Genomic DNA, 18294 nt, shown 5'->3' on the forward strand with positions numbered 1-18294 from the left:
TATACAAGGGCAGCTGAGAGCCTTACCGTCTCAAACAGCTCCTCCATCAGCTCATTAACTTCTTTCTCTGCAAGATACAAAACAAGAGGGATTCAGCCTGCGAATCAGCACCATACCCTACTATTTTTTAAACGCCTTAACACAATTAGCAAAGTGCAGGAAGCCACCACCTTGTTACGAAGAAATTGGTTGGCTTTTCAAATACGGCATGCCTCAAACTTCTGGAGAAAAGGTGCACCAACAACCACCACCACCTGGGTCTCCAGTATGATGGACTCAACACAGGAATGCTGCCTTATACTGAGTGAGACCATCTAGCTCTGTACTGACTCCACAGAGATGGACAGCGGTTCTCCAGGATTTCAGACGGGCTTCTCTTCCCAGCCCTATCTGGAGATTCTGGGGCTAGAACCTGGGACCTTCTGCGTGCAAAGCAGATGCTCTATGGCCCCTTAACCAACGAATTCGAACACAGGCAGCGATGAAACAGCCAGACCAAAGAAGGCAGAGAACGTACTCGTGATCCTCACGGCACGGTCGTTCCTGAAGTCCTCCGTGTCTGGCTCGTCAAGATCCTCCAGGAAGTTATACTCGGGGTCGTCGTCGTCGTCAGCCTCATCTGGAAGAGAAAATGCTTCTTAGCCAAGAGGAGGAGGAGCCTTTGCTTCCAGGGAACAGAACGACCATTTCTGCACTGCAGGGGGATGGAGAAGATGACCCTTGGGGTCCCTTCCAAACCTACGATTCTGTGAAATACCGTATTTTTGCATCTATAAGACGCCCCCATGTATAAAAGGTAAAGGGACCCCTGACCATTAGGTCCAGTCGTGGCCGACTCAGGTTGCGGCACTCATGTCGCTTTATTGGCCAAGGGAGCCGGCGTACAGCTTCCGGGTCATGTGGCCAGCATGACTAAGCCGCTTCTGGCGAACCAGAGCAGCGCATGGAAACGCCGTTTACCTTCCTGCTGGAGCAGCACCTATTTATCTACTTACACTTTGACGTGCTTTTGAACTGCTAGGTTGGCAGGGGCAGGGACCGAGCAACGGGAGCTCACCCCGTTGCGGGGATTAGAACCGCCGACCTTCTGATCCGCAAGTCCTAGGTTCTGTGGTTTAACCCACAGCGCCACCCGCGTCCCTTGCCCCCATGTATAAGACACCCACTATTTCTGAGGGCTCAGATTTAAGAAAATGGGGGGGGGGAGATGTATCTGTGTATAAGACACCCCCTAATCTTTGACATTATTTTTAAGGGGGAAAACCTAGTCTTATACACGGGAAAATATGGTATTTTCAAGATACTGCTCCTCCCACAAAAACACAGGTCAAATCTAGTGTCCCACCCACCCACCCCAAGTAAATGGAACATGCCTTCATTTCCCACATCGTCGTTCATGAGGCCACCCAGCCACGTCTTCCACTCCTCGTCGTCTGCTGTGTTGGGGTCATACATGTCCGGGGTGATGTCTGGGGCACGGAGCTCAGCTTCCAACTGGCCGAGGGGCACGTCCTTCAGGGGCCTCTTCGATCGGGTGCGCAAGGCGATCAAGCTGTCCTCCAGAGGCTGGAGAGGAAACGGAGGAAAGGAGGAAGGGCTCTGAGCAGCTCTGACAGATTCTCCAGCATCATGGGGCAGAGAAGAGCCTTTGTGGTGAAGAGGCCGGAATCTCAGGTGACAGGAGGGGGAAAGACTCAGGTTCAAATCCTCCCCACAGCCATGCAAGGCCACTAAGGCCCGTCACGGTCTGTTATGAGAACTAAAGGAGCATCTTGAACTCCTTAGAGGGGACACAGAAGATAAATTCAATAGAATAAACAGGAAGACTGACTGGGTAGGAACTACTAGGACAGCACATCATCAGTCCACATTCAACAATATATTGCACAAACACACTGCACCTTGCTCCAAGGAATAAGGGAAGGCATATATGGAGGTTCCGCCCTATCCATATATATATATATATATATATACATATATACACACACACACACACACACACACACACACAGAGTGGTAACTCGCAAGACAAATGCCTCGCAAGACGAAAAACTCACAAGACAAAAGTTTTCCGTTTTTTGAGTCGTTCCGCAAGACGAATTTCCCTATGGGCTTGCTTCGCAAGATGAAACGTCTTGCGAGTTCTTGCGAGTTTGTTTCCTTTTTCTTAAAGCCGCTAAGCCGCTAATAGCCGTGCTTCGCAAGACGAAAAAACCGCAAGATGAAGAGACTTGCGGAACGGATTAATTTCGTCTTGCGAGGCACCACTGTATATATATGCTTGAAAGAATTTTTAAAAAACAGTATACAGACATAAACTTCAAATATCAAGCTTTTTTAAACAAAAAATAAAAAGAAAATACCATATTGGCCCAAATATAAGCCATACTTTTTTTTTTCCAAATTCCAACTGAAAAGTTAAAGTGCTGCTTAAATTTGCAACCTTACAAAAACTGGCTTTTACGATATCGCTGTAGGATTTTCATCTACATTTGCCATTTACGGGTGTGGGTGCTTGCGGAATTTTAAGGGGGCGGCTTATATTCAGACATTGTCTTTTTTCCTTTTCCTCCCTTGAATTTTAAAGGTGCGGCTTATTTGCAGGTGCGGCTTATATTCGAGCCAATATGGTAGATTAAAAAAGAAAAGGAAAAAAGAAAATGGGGAGAACTCAGAATTGGAGGTTCTACCCTATTCCATCTTCACAATGCCTCTGCGAGGCAAGCTAAGCCAAGAGACATCACCACCCAGTTGAGCTCCACAGCTGATCAGGGCATCTGAACTCTGGTGCATTCCTAGCCTGAAACTTACCCTGCTGTCCCAATCCAGTCCACAAAGACCCCAAACGAATGAAAATAAGAAACACAAATGGATGGGGTGGGGTGGACTTTGACTAGATCAACTCGCTCTTACTCTTACTCTCCCCACAAGAACCAAAGCAAGCAAGGTGTTGCAGAAAGGAAGCGAACTCTTTGGAGGAACCAGAGAGCCCCTGAGATTACCTGGAAGGCGTCCATACACACTGGGCTGGAGGCTAGCTCCTCATCCACCGCGTGGAGCTTCTCCATGAAGGTGCTGTCCTTGCTCTGCTTGGGTTGGGGGGGTGGCGGGGGGCCCATCGGGACGACTTCAGCACTGATGTGCCGCTGAAGTGGGGCAGCGGAGGCTTTCTCCGCCTGGTTAGAGAGAGCAAAGGAAGAGGGCCATGTTTAACCCCATTCGATTTCTACAGCTTTCATGCCATCCCTCCCCTCTGGTGGGGCATTAAGGACAGACAAAACAAAGCCCTAAGAACATAGGAGAAAACAGCCTGGCTGCAACACTGGGCTGATGGCGCTTGTCGTTGTCAAATGAGCCTCACCATCGCTCAGATGACTTCAGCAGTTGAGATGGGATATACAAGGGTACCAGGGGTCCCTCAGGCACCCTAGACCCAAGGCTTTTTTCAGCTGGAAAATGAGGGCGCCATTGTCATCATAAGGGAACAAGGGAGGTGTTCCAGGAAGAGTTCCGGCACCTCTTTTTCTAGAAAAATAGCACTGCTAAGATGTAAATGAATAAGTTTCCAAGCACAATTCAAAGTGTTGGTGCTGACCTTTAAAGCCCTAAACGGCCTCGGTCCAGGATACCTGAAGGAGCGACTCCACCCCCATTGTTCTGCCCGGACACTGAGGTCCAGTGCCAAGGGCCTTCTGGTGGTTCCCTCGCTACGAGAAGCCAAGTTACAGGGAACCAGGCAGAGGGCCTTCTCGGTAGTGGCGCCCGCCCTGTGGAACGCCCTCCCACCAGATGTCAAAGAGGAAAAACAACTACCAGACTTTTGGAAGACACCTGAAGGCAGCCCTGTTTAGGGAAGCTTTTAATGTTTAATAGATTATTGTATTTTAATATTCTATTGGAAGCTGCCCAGAGTGGCTGGGGAAACGCAGCCAAATGGGCGGGGTATAACTAATAAATTATTATTAGTGTTATTAGTATTATTAGTATTATTATGCAAGGACCTTGCACCTGGCTCAGTAGTAGATGGGCAGCCAGTGCAGATGCTTTAACAATGGTGCCACGTGTAGCTGGCAATCTGGCCACTGCATTTTGCACCTGCTGGAGCTTCTGAACCAAGCCCAAGGGTAGTCCCACGAGCAGCACATTGCAGTGATCCAGCCTCAGAGTTTATCAGCACATGGACTACAGTTATGACATATGACTGCTGTAAACCAATGAATAGCAAGACCTAAATATTTTTATAACATAAATAAGGTAGCTAAAGTCCTGGCTTCCAACAGATGCGATGCTTGCAGATAATTGACTAGCTCAGGGGTCTGCAACCTTTAAGACAAAAAGAGCCACTTGGACCCGTTTCCGAAGGGAAAAAAACTGGGAGCCGCAAAACTCATCATTATAAAAATAACTTTTTTGTCACTTTTTTATTATTTCTTTGTTTGACCCCTCAGAATTACTCCTCCTCATAGAAATAAACGTTAAATTAACAAGTTACCTTTTTTGTGTGTGTGTTCTTCACTCCCCTTCATAACAGTGACCAGCGTACATGCCTCCTTTCAATGCAGTGACCAGCGTACATGCCCCTTACAATGTAGCGGGCGGGCGGGAAGGTGATGTCGGGACGGTGTGTGACTAACGCACGCACCGCCCCCATGCGACGTCACAGCCAGTACAGCGCCCGCCACAGTGGGGAGTGTCGGGGCGCACAATGCGCCTCCTCCCCTCGCTAGTATCCGCCCCGGAGCCGTGGCAAAGGTGTAAAAGAGCCACATGCGGCTCCGGAGCCGCAGGTTGCTGACCCCTGGACTAGCCCCAATGTCCGCTTAGGAGAGAGAGAGATAGCGCCCTTCTTACTTCCGCTGGCATAGCTGCCTCCTCGTCAGTCTCTATCATATCGGAGGATCGCCTTGAACGAGACCGCTTGGCTCCCCGTGGCGATGACGATGTGCTTTCCACATCACTCTCCATCAAGCTCTGTGCAAAAGTGAGGAGCATAAAGTAAACGAGAAAGGAGTGATCAAATCTCTTCTCTGCAGTTCACCTTTAGCACTGGGAAACCACACCAAAGACTGAACAGACACCAAAGGTGACAGATGAGGTGCGTATTGTTCCCCTCCAAGGCGGCTTGCATCATCAGACAAAGCTCCACTCCTCAGTCTCTGCATGTATCGCTAACAAGGACTGGCAGCAGTGCTTTCTTGGGGGTGGCTCCCACTCTGCACATTTTAAAAAATAAAAACCTAAGGCAGGGGTAGGGAATTATTTCCAATGGGGGGGGGAGAGATCCAGAAGCAGCCAATTCTCTGTGGGTCACTTTGACAATTGAGCAAGCATTCACACACCGATCCTCTGATGTCATATGACCAGGAGAAGGGTCTAGCCTTCTCTCTGACATACCTGCATTCTGATTACAGGAATGTTCTATTGCGTGGCATTGGGCCGGAGCATTCCATCATGCAAGTATCCCCTTGCAATTCGGGTTTGTACAGTCATAACTAGGGCCCAAAGTTCCCTGGGAAGAGGGATTGATTGTTAAACCACTCTGGGAACTGTGGGTCTGTGAGGGGAATAGGGGGGGTCTCCTAACGACTCTCAGCATCCTTAACAAGCTGCAGCTCCCAAAATTCTTTGTGGGAAGCCATGGCCGTTTAAAGTGTTATCATAGTGCTTCTGCTTTAGGATGGGCCACAAAGTGTATGAGTGACATGAAGGGCTCTTTAAGCTGAGCAACACTGGCCCAGCCCACCAGCTGAAAGCCTAGCAGTGTAAACAGACTGTAACAGCCAACAGCACTGCAGTCCAATTTGCCAATACACAGATACAGCAAGTCCACAACTAACGTGGAGGTTACATTCTAGGGATCACGCCGAAAGCCAAAACTGAATGTGGTCAAAATGCATTGGGTTCAATAGTGGGTGGGACTGCCAGTTATTTTTCCTGGAAACCTGCGCCCTTTTAATTTATTTTTATTTTTATTTCACCACACGCATAAAGCTGAATGCACATAAGTTAAATGTGCATACACTGTGGACTATACATCTATAAATGTATCTATATATGGTTGTGTTTTTATAGTGTATTGGAAGCCGCCCAGAGTGGCTGTGGGAACCCAGTCAGATGGGAGGGGGATATTATTATTATTATTATTATTATTATTATTATTATTCATACCTCCTCTGCTGTCTCATCCTCCTCTTCCTCCTCCGGCTGGTACTCTTCATCAGAGGAATCGTCTTCCTCGAGGGGAATATCCACAAACTGAGGGGGCTGCAAAAGGGAGACTGAAGTTATACAAAGAGGAGGGGGAGGAAACAAGACCCACAAAGGGACGTTTTAGGGAACAAATTAGGGGTGCCGGCCGATTTTCAAAAATGAAAAGCTAGGAAGGCTGAGCACAGAGCAGGCTCATGGTTACTGATAAGGATGAAAATGGGCCCTTATACCTTTGGGTGTGTTCACACAATAGTCTTACAACAACACACCAACAGCGCTGTGACTCTGTTTCTCCCTCACAGTTAGCTATGCTCAAAACCATGCTGCCATCAGAGCACGCATGGCCTCAGACCTGGAAACCAGGAAGCTCCAGCAAAATCCTAAGAACTTTTTAAAAACAAACAAACAAAGGGAGATTCTAGTCCTCATGACTTGTAGGAGAGAGGAGTTAAGAAATAAAAGAACGGTCCTAGAGACCATTCTACCTGTTCATCAAGGGCTGTGTAGTGCTAAGCCCTACTTAAGAGTAAATCCATTGCACTCAACAGTATGATTAAGTCCACTGATTTCAATGTGTGCACTCTAAGCGGGACTTAGCTAGCTAGAGCCCCAAGTCCCAATCCTTCCCCCCCCCCCCACTCCCTGCTTCCAACAATGAGTAACAAATCTGCCAGTAAGGTCTTTAAAAAAAATAAAACATGAAACTGAAGCATGAAAACAAAATGCCACCAAGTTATTTAATTAGAAGCGCCCACAGAGTACCTTGATTTCATTTGCCTTTTTGATTGGAGAAATATTCCACGTTGGAATAACCTGAGGAAACAAAACCATTTAACAGCACCTCTGTCATAAAACACCAATGGAAGAAAATGTATGAGTTTATTTACTTGTTGCCCCACTTCCCATTTCATCTATCCATCTAACTTGCACTCCTCTCTGGAGGCTTCACTTTTATCAAATGCATTAGAATAAATAAAGGTTCGAGGAACGAGAGGACAGAATATTAAGATATGCAGCTACAATATCCTCCCAATAATCAATAGCCTCTCTTAGGGCCAGTCGAGATTCAGGGGGTCAACAACTAGAAACACCCTGCAACTCAAGTGAGCTGCAGAAATGGGACTTCATGGCAAGGTAATATTGGGGGGGGGGTGGAGGGGAAGCATCCCAGTGGCATGGGAAGTTGCTGGCAAAGGGACAAGAATCACTCAATTCTCTTCCAACTATCATGAGCCTCGTATGGAAGTCAGGGATGGGATAATCTGCAAGTTTCTCACCCTCTCTCTTAACACTCAAACTCCGACAAAGCTGAATGTTGGAAGATTTATGGTCTGTGTGTGTGTGGTTTGGGAGCTGCACGGCCAGGGAAAAAACAATGCTATCCAGGGTTGTAAAGACTGCAGAGAGAATAATTGGGTGCACTCTTCCCACCTTAGATCAAATCTATGCTGCCAGGTGCCATAAAAAAGCGGCAGAGATAGCGCAAGATAGTATGCACCCCGGAAATGATCTCTTTCAGCTTCTGCCTTCTGGAAGAAGGTACTGGGTTATAAAGACTAGGACTAGCCGCCTGAGAAACAGTTTCTACGCAAATGCAATTCTGGTTCTAAACGCAACATGAGGGGTCTCTATAGTATAGTGTATTTTTTAGTATAGTGTATTTTATAGTATAGTGTATTTTAAAATGGGGTTTTAGAGTTTTTAGGGGTTTTTATAGTATAGTATAGTGTATTTTAAAATGGGGTTTCAGAGTTTTTAGGGGTTTTTGAATGTTTTATGTAGTTTTTCAATTTCATTGTTGTGTATGGGACAATGGCAATAAAGATATTGTATCGTATATATCGTATTTAGGAGAGATAAAATAAAGGGCTTCTTCACACTGCATATAGTTAAACTACGAAACCCACTCCCAGAGGAGGCAGGGACGGCCACCAACAGGGAAGGCTTTAAAAGAGAACTTGGCGAAGTTATGGAGGATAAGGGCATCTATTAATGGCTACGAGCCACAATGTACAAGCTCTGCTTCCACGGCCAGAGGCAGCAGTGCTTCCAAATACCAACTCACCACTCCTTTCTCCACCACCTCCTTCAGCTTGGAGCGAGTCATCTTTGGCTCCTAAAGGGAGGGAGAGAGAAAAAGAGAATTTCCATTGTTGCATTAGAAATTGTACAAAATTTGACCAGACTTTTTCCTTCTAGTGCACACTTCCCTTCTTGGCCAGGGGAGAAGCAGATCCCCAGCTTCCCTACTGAGGGAGGAACTTACGAACATGGGGATGTCCTCCGTCTCACTGATGGCTGCTTTCATCATGGCGACGACATGCTCATTCGTTATCACTTCCTGGAGTGGGAAAGACCAAAAAAAAAAGTTTTCCCGTTTGCTCCACCCACGGCGGCGTCTTATCGACAGAATGACCTGGGCTGAGTCAAACATGGCAATACAGTGGTACCTCTGGTTACATACTTAATTCGTTCCGGAGGTCTGTTCTTAATCTGAAACTGTTCTTAACCTGAAGCACCATTTTAGCTAATGGGGCCTCCCGCTGCCGCTGCACCGCCGGAGCACAATTTCTGTTCTCATCCTGAAGCAAAGTTCTTAACCTGAGGTACTATTTCTGAGTTAGCGGAGTCTGTAACCTGAAGCCTATGTAACCTGAAGCAGCTGTAACCTGAGGTACCATTGTAAAGCAATGGGTTCCCAATGCAGTGGGCACAGAAGTAATGTCTACAAAGTCACTCCGAGCAGCTCATGGTCCAGTACTAATGCTGGAGGCAACCAAGGGAGAAAGGGAAACCACCTCGTGCAAAGCCCTGCCTCATTTTCAAGGCTGTGATCAGCAAGATCAGCGGTGCCATCACAAGGGGTTTGTTTGCATCCCCATCCACGCCGCTGCCACAGTCTTCACACTCACATGGAGGATGTTTCGCACGTTGACAGCTGTCAGGTTGTGCTGCTTCGCCCCGTCTTCCAAAGTCCGGTCGAGCGTGTCATCCAGCTTGAGGTCGCAAGCCAAGGGCCCTTCCTCCTCCTCCTCCTGGCATTTGCCGTCCCGCTTCCGTTTAGTCGCTTTCCTCCGCTTTCTCTTCCCTCCTTCTCGCTCTTCTGGACAGGAAAAACAGGGGAAAGAGCAGGCAGAGTATCAAACCACAGCAGTCAATAAGCAGCTGTCTCTGATTCCAGGCTCAGCCAGGAAGTTCACCAGGCAACCTTAACAGTGTTGAAATTGTTTCACTGGTGATTTGTTAATTGTTCTACATGACTTATGCTGTATTTGTGATGTTCTATTGTGTTCCATTATGTTATTGTTATTTATTTTTTGCAAGCCACTTTGGGATTCACGTGAATGAAAGCAGGATAAAAATATAATAAATCAAATGAAGTCTACTCTGTCTTGCAAGGAGGTTGCAAGGATAAACTGGAGGAGGTCAGAACCTCAGCTCCTTTGGAATTAATAGATGTAAGTCGTGCCCATTAATTTCAATGGGTCTGAGTATGACTAGCACTGGGTGCAAGCTCTCGTGTCTATCAGATCACCCCCTGTCCATGTGTTTATTGAGACACACACAAGAATTATAAAAGGCTATACTGTAGTGAGGCAGGACCTCTCATTGCAGAAACCATGCTGATTCTTCCTCAACATGGCTTGTTCTTCCATGTGCTTAAAAATACTAGCTTTAATAATGGTTCCTGCAAATTTACCCAGGACAAAAATCAGAGGAGGGAATGTACAGTGGTACCTAAGTACTTAATTTGTTCCGGAGGTCCCTTCTTAACCTGAAACTGTTCTAAACCTGAAGCAGCACTTTAGCTAATGGGGCCTGCCGCTGCGCCGCTGGAGCACGGTTTCTGTTCTCATGCTGAAGCAAAGTTCTTAACCCGAGGTACTATTTCTGGGTTAGCAGAGTCTGTAACTCTGCGGCAGCAGGAGGCCCCATTAGCTAAAGTGGTGCTTCAGGTTAAGAACAGTTTCAGGTTAAGAACGGACTTCCGGAACAAATTAAGTACTTAGGTACCACTGTACATTCCCTCCTCTAATTTTTGTCCTGGGTAAAAACCTGAAGCGTATGTAACCTGAAGCGTATGTAACTTGAAGCGTATGTAACTCGAGGTACCACTGTAGTTTGATAATCCGAGAGGAGCAAAGCTCAATGCTAACTATTCCACACTAGGGGGGGTTGTTGCACGCTCCCTGTTGAGGCAATTTGTTGGCCACTGTGGCAACAGGATGCTGGAACAGGTGGGCTTTTGGTGTGATCAAGCAGCCCAGTTCTGAGTCACTTCTGCAAATGATCACTATGAAAGAATGACTTAATAGCAGCACTTGCCTAGAAATGTATAAATCATCTGTTCAACAACAGATGCCTGAAGCTGCCTGCCAGGGCCGGGGAACCTCTGGCCCTCCATTTGATGCTCAGCTATGACTCCCATCATCCCTGACCACTGGCCATGCTGACTGGGGTTGATGGGGCCAGCAGTATATTGTGGGGGGTGGGGGGCAGAGGTTCACCCATCCCTGCTATTCATCAGGGCTTACAGATCCCCCAGCCTTCAATATCTGCTTGCTGTGCCTGAAAAACAGGACAGAACTTCAAAGAAGATGCCTTTGTTCTGTTATTCACTTTATGGGCACGCAGTACTCACCTACTGGGATGAACAGCCCTGTCTCCTCAGTTTCCTCCTTGACTTCCTGGAGCAATTCGGCTCCCTGTGCAGTCTTTGGGGCTTTCAGGGGAGGATACCCCACGTCCCATTCAGGCTCTGGCTTCAGAGAAATGGTAGCAGCTGGAAACAAGAGATCTACAATGCCATGAAAACCTACTGCTTGTGCATATGTGCGTTCACATAAAAAACTCTAATTACCCGGCATCTTCAAACCATATAAGGTCTGATCACATACTATATCAAGTATCCTGTTTTAAATGAATACCATCTATTTATATCGCACCAGGAACATCCATTGTCGTTGTCTCATCAACTGTGTTTTTATTCTGTTACAAAACAAAGTCACCAATTTCGCCGGAAACCTCTGAACGACTAGGGCTCTTCCTTTCCACTTCTACTTTTATAACATTTAATTTTGCTTAGATGCTTTTCTTAGCCACCGATCATCCGTAACAGGGAAACCCCTGCTTCTCTAAGATTTTGCAGTCCTTATGCTAGCTGTAAACAACAGGTGAAATCGCATTGTATTTCTAACAGGGCAAGCTTAATTCAGCCTCAACGAACATTTGGGGGCATAAACTAATCACAGGCTTCTTCAAACTCAGCCCTCCAGATGTTTTGAGACCACAATTCCTATTATCCCTGACCACTGATCCTGCTAGCTAGGGATCACGGGAGTTGTAGGCCGAAAACATCTGGAGGGCCAAGTTTGAGGAAGCCTGAATTAATGCCTAACTGAGCCACTGATGGTGTAGCAATTAAAGAGTTTCAAACCAGGGCCTGGGGGACAAGGGTTCAAATCCCCACTTGGCCATGAAGCTCACTGGGTGACCTCAGCCTAACCTAAAGGTAAAGGGACCCCCGACCATTAGGTCTAGTGGTGGCCGACTCTGGGGTTGCGGCGCTCATCTCGCTTTATTGGCCGAGGGAGCCGGCATACAGCTTCCGGGTCATGTGGCCAGCATGACTAAGCCGCTTCTGGTGAACCAGAGCAGGGCACGGAAACGCCGTTTACCTTCCCGCCAGAGCGGTACCAATTTATCTACTTGCACTTTGATGTGCTTTCGAACTGCTAGGTTGGCAGGAGCAGGGACCGAACAACGGGAGCTCACCCCATCGCGGGGATTCGAACCGCCAACCTTCTGATCGTCAAGTCCTAGGCTCTGTGGCTTAACCCACAGCGCCACCCACGTCCCAGCAGCCTAACCTACCTCGCAGCATTATTCCCATCATGTTTTTCTCCCCTTCAGCACACACCACTAGCTTACCTTCTGACTTGGGCTTCTGCTCCTTATCCACAAGCAGCTCAAGTGACGGAGAGGTCTTTGCGTCCTGGAGCTCTCTGGCTCGCTCTGGGCAGAGATCCATCTCTGCCTTAGCCAGGACCTTCCCACCCCTCAAAGAGGCCTCAGACAATTCCAGCCAGCCTTTCTGAATGGCGTCTCTAGATGGAAGCACAATGCTCTTCGCTGCTTCACCGCCAGCGTCTCCCAAGAAAGACAGAGGCACAGGCAAAGCAGGGGGAGATGAACAGGCAGGCGTGTTGGCAGGCAGGCTGTAGGGACCTCTCCCTTCAGCCAAAGCAGCATTGTCCTGCCCCTGCGGCACCAGGCCACAGAGCTGCTTGATCCCCCCTGAGGCAGGGGTCTCCATTGGAACAGGCTGCATATCCTCCTCCTCCTCCAGCTCCTCAGAATCTGCCGTGATGGCTCTTCTCTTCTTGCATGGCAGCATCTTCGGTGAGAGAGACATCCGAGCTACAGCTCTCCTGTTGTCACTCTGCAAAAGACAGAGGTGTGAACTCATTGGTTAGATTACTGCAATGCACTGTATGCAAGGCTGCCCTTGAAGACTGCTTGGAAATCTTTCTGGTTCAAAACATGGCAGCCTGATCGCAAACTGGGATGTGTTCTTATTACACCTGAGGGGAAAGAGCTTCTGCCACCCTGCTTTTCTAGAGACACAGTTCCTATTCCCCGCATATACGAAGCATGGGGAACTTTTGGCCTTCCAATTCCCCATCTGGAAAGCCAAGTAATCCCAAAAATTAATGAAGCCCACTAATAACGCAATTTAAAACCAGCTAGAACACAAGGTACATAGGTTATCAACTAAAAGCACTTTAAAACAAATGGGTCTTCAAGGCTCATTTTAAATCCAGAACTGACAACTTACTTCCAGGTCAGGGTGGGCTGCTTCCTGAGCAACAGGCCCCCTGGCTTCCCGTGACTTTGGCCAGATAGGCTGGCTGTTAACCACAGCAACATCAGAGGCACCCACCAATCCTGTTCTCACAGTGGCCAAACAGATAGAACAATGGAGCTCTCTCCCAGAGGAGGCAGTGATAGCGACCAAGCTGGATGGCTTTAAAAGAGGATTAGATAAATTCAAGGCTATCAGCAGCTAGTAGCCACAGCAGCTAAGTTCTACCTCCACTGTCAGAGGCAGTATGCCTCTGAATACCAGTTTATGGGAATTGCAGGTGGGCAGACTACTATTGTGCTTATGTCCAGCCTGCAGGTTTCCCACAGTCATCTAGTCAGCCTCTTTGAGAACAGGATGCTGAACGAGATAGGCAAGTGGCCTGATGCAACAGGCTCTTCTTATGTATTCAGAGTTTTTCACATGTTATCTCAGCAGGCTGTATCCAACTCCAAATGGACCTATTGAAATTAATGGACCTAAGTTAGACATGCCTATCAATTTCATTCAGGCGATTCTGAGGACTAAGGTTGCATACAACCCAATACAGTCATACCTCGGGTTACAGACACTTCAGGTTGCACATTTTTGGGTTGTGCACCACACCGAACCCAGAAGTACCAGAACGGGTTACTTCCGGGTTTTGGTGCTCATGCATGCGCAGAAACACTAAATTGCACTTTGCGCAGAAGCACCAAATCGCGGCACTATAGATTGCGAATGTGCCTCCTGCACGGATCATGTTCGCAACCCGAGCGTCCACTGTAACTTGTACAACAATCTACAGTAGCTCAATAATTTACCCTAGATGGGTAGGGAGACCCAAAGCGCCTGAAAACTTTGTTTCTGAGGCACCCGAGCGAGGCTGCTGCTTGCTTCATGCTAGCTCCCAGCCAGGGCTAGATTTAGGCTTGATGAGGCCCTAAGCTACTGAAGGTAATGGGGCCCTTTATATGTCCAGCTGTCAATAACAAATTGTCGCTGTTTTTTGTGTTTAATATATGCTATATGATAATTTATGGACCTAATAGGTATCTAAAGCCATTTGCTACTGTTGCTGTATGTAGGTTTTATTTTATGTATTTTATCTTATATTTTGGAAATGTACATCGTTGTTTTTTCCCCTTCAAACATTTTTGGGGCGCCCAAGAGAGTGGAGCCCTAAGTTACAGCTTGTTTAGCTTATATGGGAGTCCCAGCCTCAGCACCAGCCCCCTTTCCCCCGCCGGCCCCCCACCTCCCTTTCTCCAGCCCCCTTCCCTCCTGCAGGAGAAGCGGCCTCGCCTCAGCCTCCCTGTGTGGGGACGGGCAGAGCTCCGCAGGGGAGGCGGAGAGGCGCCCCAGGGAAGCCCAGCCTGGGCTCCGGAGGGGAAGGTGGGCGGGGAGGGGCAGCGGCTTCTGCCTCCGCCGCCCACTGGGCCTCTCCTGCCCCCTCAGCACCGGCCCCCCGCCTGCCCCTTCCCTCCCCGCCCCTCCAGCCCAGCGCGCAGACTGACCGCGCTCTCCCTCCGCCGCGTCCTCCGCCCCGCAGGGCAGCCGCCGCTTTGCCATTTTCCAATCCAGATCCCCGCTTCCTCAAAACGGAAGAGGAAGTGGCGCAACCGGAAAGGACCATCCCAGCGCATGCCCAGACTCAGACGAGTCCTGCGCCGCCATGTTTCTTCCTGGCCCTTCCCTGAGAGGAAACTGGTTTGAGGTTCAGAAAGTAGAGCCGCGGTTTTTGAAATGGCGAAAGGGGGTGCGAGGGGAGGAGCGCCCCTGATATGTGGGAGTAGGGGGAGAAATGTGAATGAAATAAACAGACTGGAGGGCGGGGAGGCTAACGCCGCCATCTTTGTTGAGGCCACGGCGCCCGAGGAACCGCCATGTTTGCTCGTCTCGAGCGCGAAGTTGCCGGCACGTGACTTTCAGGGGGCGGGAGAACGCATAATCAGCGTAAAGGAGAACCTGGCGGTCTTGCCGGCCCCGTGATGTCACACTCGACTGATTTAATGTTGCGTGACGTCACAATGGTGTCATTGTTTTTACTGTTAATATTTTTAACCATTATTTATTTTCCAGAATCCAGTAAACAGAAGGTGACATTTAGCCTTGGGGAAATCTGATGGTTTCCTGTTTCAGACATTTCTATACTGCTCTTCAGTAAAGATAAAAATAAAAAAATCCAGGCTTGTTTTCAGCAACAAAAATAATTCATAGCTGAAGGTAGAGTAAGACAGCATTAAAAAAAACCACAACAAACAGAACAGAAATTTAAAAAGAGAATTTTTAAAAGTTTTTATGATTTTATTTCAGATACTATTTTAAAAGAAGCTCAACCCAGCTCATTTTAATGACGCACATTACAGTAAAACTATAATTAAAGAGCAGCAGCTGTTGCAACATTACCTCATTCCCCAGGCCAAGTGCACCTATCTGTTCTCCTCACCTGTCCTGTTTCATACTCTCCTTGAGCGTTTTTTCCTGGTTGGAATGTGTCCTCAAACTCTGATCAGGTCTCTTCCCTGTATAGAAGAGAGGGTTGTGGGTAGAAACTAGTGTACTGTACAAAAGGGAAAATTTACATTAACAACTCCAGCCACTTTTGTCTCTGGAACCACCCACCACTGGCATGTGGCAGCAGGAAGCTTGCATATTTTCCCTTTGTATAATAGGTTAGCTTGTGCAATCATTCATGTTTCTCTATCCTCCATAGAGACATGCATGAGGCATTTTTAGAGATCAGACTAGGGTTGCCATATTTCAAAAAGTGAAAATCCAGACATAAAAGTTGCTGAGCTTTTTTATGGGCCAAAGTTGCTAAAAAGAAATGAAGCTACTTTTTGAGCTATTTCGAAGGTCAATCGCCCAAAACGACACTGCCAACATGGGTTGCCATGCATCCGGATTTTCCCAGACATTTTGCAATTTCCACCTGGACACTGCTGCCAACTGCAGTACTCTAGCTGTGTCCAGACATATGGCAACCCTAAAGGGCACATTCCACCCAGGCAAAAACATTTGGGCATGCAAAGCAGGGCTGCTGAAGCAGGTGGCTGGGGTGGCCTGGCGAAAGTCCTGAGGGCCATATTTACCACCTCCTGGAATTTGATCCCCCCCCCTTGATTTACTACAACTAGAAAAGGTGTATTTTGCATGCTCTCCCCTCACAAGCGGTCAGAAATTCAGAGGAGCTTCCAAACTGCAGCTGAACACTATGATCTGCAATGACAATAAGGCCCAATAAACGAGCCTAAGGCAAAAGGATGACTCAGGATACACTTTAATTATTATGCATCCCCCAAAAGAACATAGACAACTGTAGCATATTGAATTTTGGAGCCGGTGGGGAGAACACAGAGAATTTTGCCGTGTTTCAAGCACCGCTGTACTGCAAGGCAAACTGCACTTAATACAGTATTACAATTATGATTAATTGCATCTATATCCCACACTTATACTGAGTCAGACCATTTTAGACTATATAACTCAGTACTTTGTAAAATGATAATCGCCTCTCAAGAGTCTCCAATGGCAATCTTTCCCAACACTGCCTGCAGATGCCAGGGATTCTATAGTTCCCAGGATTCTTTGAAGGAACTATTGTGCTTTAGGTGGATGATGTATATATCAAACCACAGCCTGAACAAGATCCAGCACAATGAAGGGATGACATTGTAAAAGCTAATCTAGTTTCCATATGCAGGTTAAAGAGTTGCTTAAAACCAACACTGCTGTCAGTGAAATAATTTTTCATAAAATTACCGTATTTTTTGCACCATAACACTCACTTTTTTCCTCCTAAAAAGTAAGGGGAAATGTCTGTGCGTGTTATGGAGGGAATGCCTACGGGTGGCATGCCTACGGATTTTCCTCCTCTAAAAACTACGTGCGTGTTATGGTCGGGTGCGTGTTATAGAGCGAAAAATACGGTACTTGTGCAGTGGTTATGTTTAGGGGCTGTTGACAGAAGCAATGTGGTCGGGGCATAAAACAATATTTTATACATTATTACAGTAATTATTATAGGAAAGGAGGCTAACTTGTTTTGGCCTGATGGCTTCATTTGCTGTCGGCCAGTCCTCTGAGGGTCATATTCCAGTGGTGGGTGCATCCAAAGTGGAACCGGAGAACCACACACAACATTCTTTATTATTATATAATTTGTATATAGTATCAATGTGAAATAATGTATTTCTAGATGATCAAGGAAAACTTGTTCCAAGGCTCAGTGAGGGCAGCTGGCCAGGCAGAGTGGCAGCAGTGCAGCTTCTAGGAACATAGGAAGCTGCCTTCATATTGTTGTTGTTTAGTTGTGTCCGACTCTTTGTGACCCCATGGACCAGAGCACGCCAGGCACTCTTGTCTTCCACTGCCTCCCACAGTTTGGTAAAACTCATGCTGGTAGCTTCAGGGTCTTTTCCAGGGAGTCTTCTCTTCTCATGAGGTGGCCAAAGTCTTGGAGCCTCAGCTTCACGATCTGTCCTTCCAGTGAGCACTCAGGGCTGATTTCCTTCAGAATGGATAGGTTTGATCTTCTTGCAGTCCATGGGATTCTCAAGAGTCTCCTCCAACACCATAATTCAAAAGCATCAATTCTTCGGCGATCAGCCTTCTTGATGGTCCAGCTCTCACTTCCATACATCACTACTGGGAAAACCATAGCTTTAACTATACGGACCTTTGTCGGCAAGGTGATGTCTCTGCCTTCATGTTACGGTACACAAGACAATTGTTCCATCTAGCTTTAGTCTACAGGGTTTTAGGCGGGAGTGTTTACCAGCCCAAAGTGGAGTTGCCGAGGGTTGAACGTGGGGCCTTCTGCATTCAAAGCAGGTGCTCTACCCACTGAGGTATAGTCCTTCTCCATGCCCACAGCCACGTAAATATATCCAGCTGTTGGTGGATGAGGAGGAAATCAAGGGCAGGGCAGATGACAAGCCCCCCCCCCCCAGCTTAAAATCTAAAATACAGACACTGAGGAAACAGAAGAGCTAGTGAGGAAGAGAAGACTGAGCAAGTGATATTATACATATAGTTTGGTTATATCTGGAAATTAAAATTAAGGCTGAAGTCCTATGCACTCATACTTCTGAGCAAACATGCCTGCTAGTTTCAATTCTGTGCACACAAATGCTGGGTTTCTAACCCCATTTACCTGGGAATAAGCCTCATTGAACTCAGCGGGAGTTACTTCTGAGTAGACACAGTTTGGGGTAAAATTTGTTTGTTTAGGTTAT

General features: G+C 47.3%; 1 protein-coding gene across 4 annotated transcripts in view; it reads right to left on the reverse strand.

Annotated features, from left to right (window-relative positions):
* The window catches only part of GON4L (gon-4 like), a 41483-nt gene extending 26517 nt beyond the window's left edge, over nucleotides 1–14966 (reverse strand). For 2 of the 4 annotated variants that reach the window (XM_083477493.1, XM_083477494.1), the window contains exons 1-13: nucleotides 14572–14955; nucleotides 12142–12652; nucleotides 10853–10993; nucleotides 9123–9313; nucleotides 8477–8551; nucleotides 8276–8326; nucleotides 6973–7023; nucleotides 6169–6264; nucleotides 4852–4971; nucleotides 3003–3176; nucleotides 1374–1566; nucleotides 518–619; nucleotides 27–67 (exon numbers count right to left, since the gene is read on the reverse strand). In XM_083477493.1, coding sequence (XP_083333619.1) covers nucleotides 27–67; nucleotides 518–619; nucleotides 1374–1566; nucleotides 3003–3176; nucleotides 4852–4971; nucleotides 6169–6264; nucleotides 6973–7023; nucleotides 8276–8326; nucleotides 8477–8551; nucleotides 9123–9313; nucleotides 10853–10993; nucleotides 12142–12652; nucleotides 14572–14907 — 2082 coding nt within the window. In that variant the 5' untranslated portion in view covers nucleotides 14908–14955. Of the gene's footprint in view, nucleotides 1–26; nucleotides 68–517; nucleotides 620–1373; nucleotides 1567–3002; nucleotides 3177–4851; nucleotides 4972–6168; nucleotides 6265–6972; nucleotides 7024–8275; nucleotides 8327–8476; nucleotides 8552–9122; nucleotides 9314–10852; nucleotides 10994–12141; nucleotides 12653–14571 lie in introns of all 4 variants that reach the window. The other 2 variants (XR_014519724.1, XM_083477495.1) reach the window with 2 other exon arrangements.
* Nucleotides 14967–18294: the final 3328 nt, after the last annotated feature.

Source organism: Podarcis liolepis, assembly GCF_965112155.1.
Source record: "Podarcis liolepis genome assembly, chromosome: 15".
In the NCBI taxonomy this organism is placed as follows: domain Eukaryota; kingdom Metazoa; phylum Chordata; class Lepidosauria; order Squamata; family Lacertidae; genus Podarcis; species Podarcis liolepis.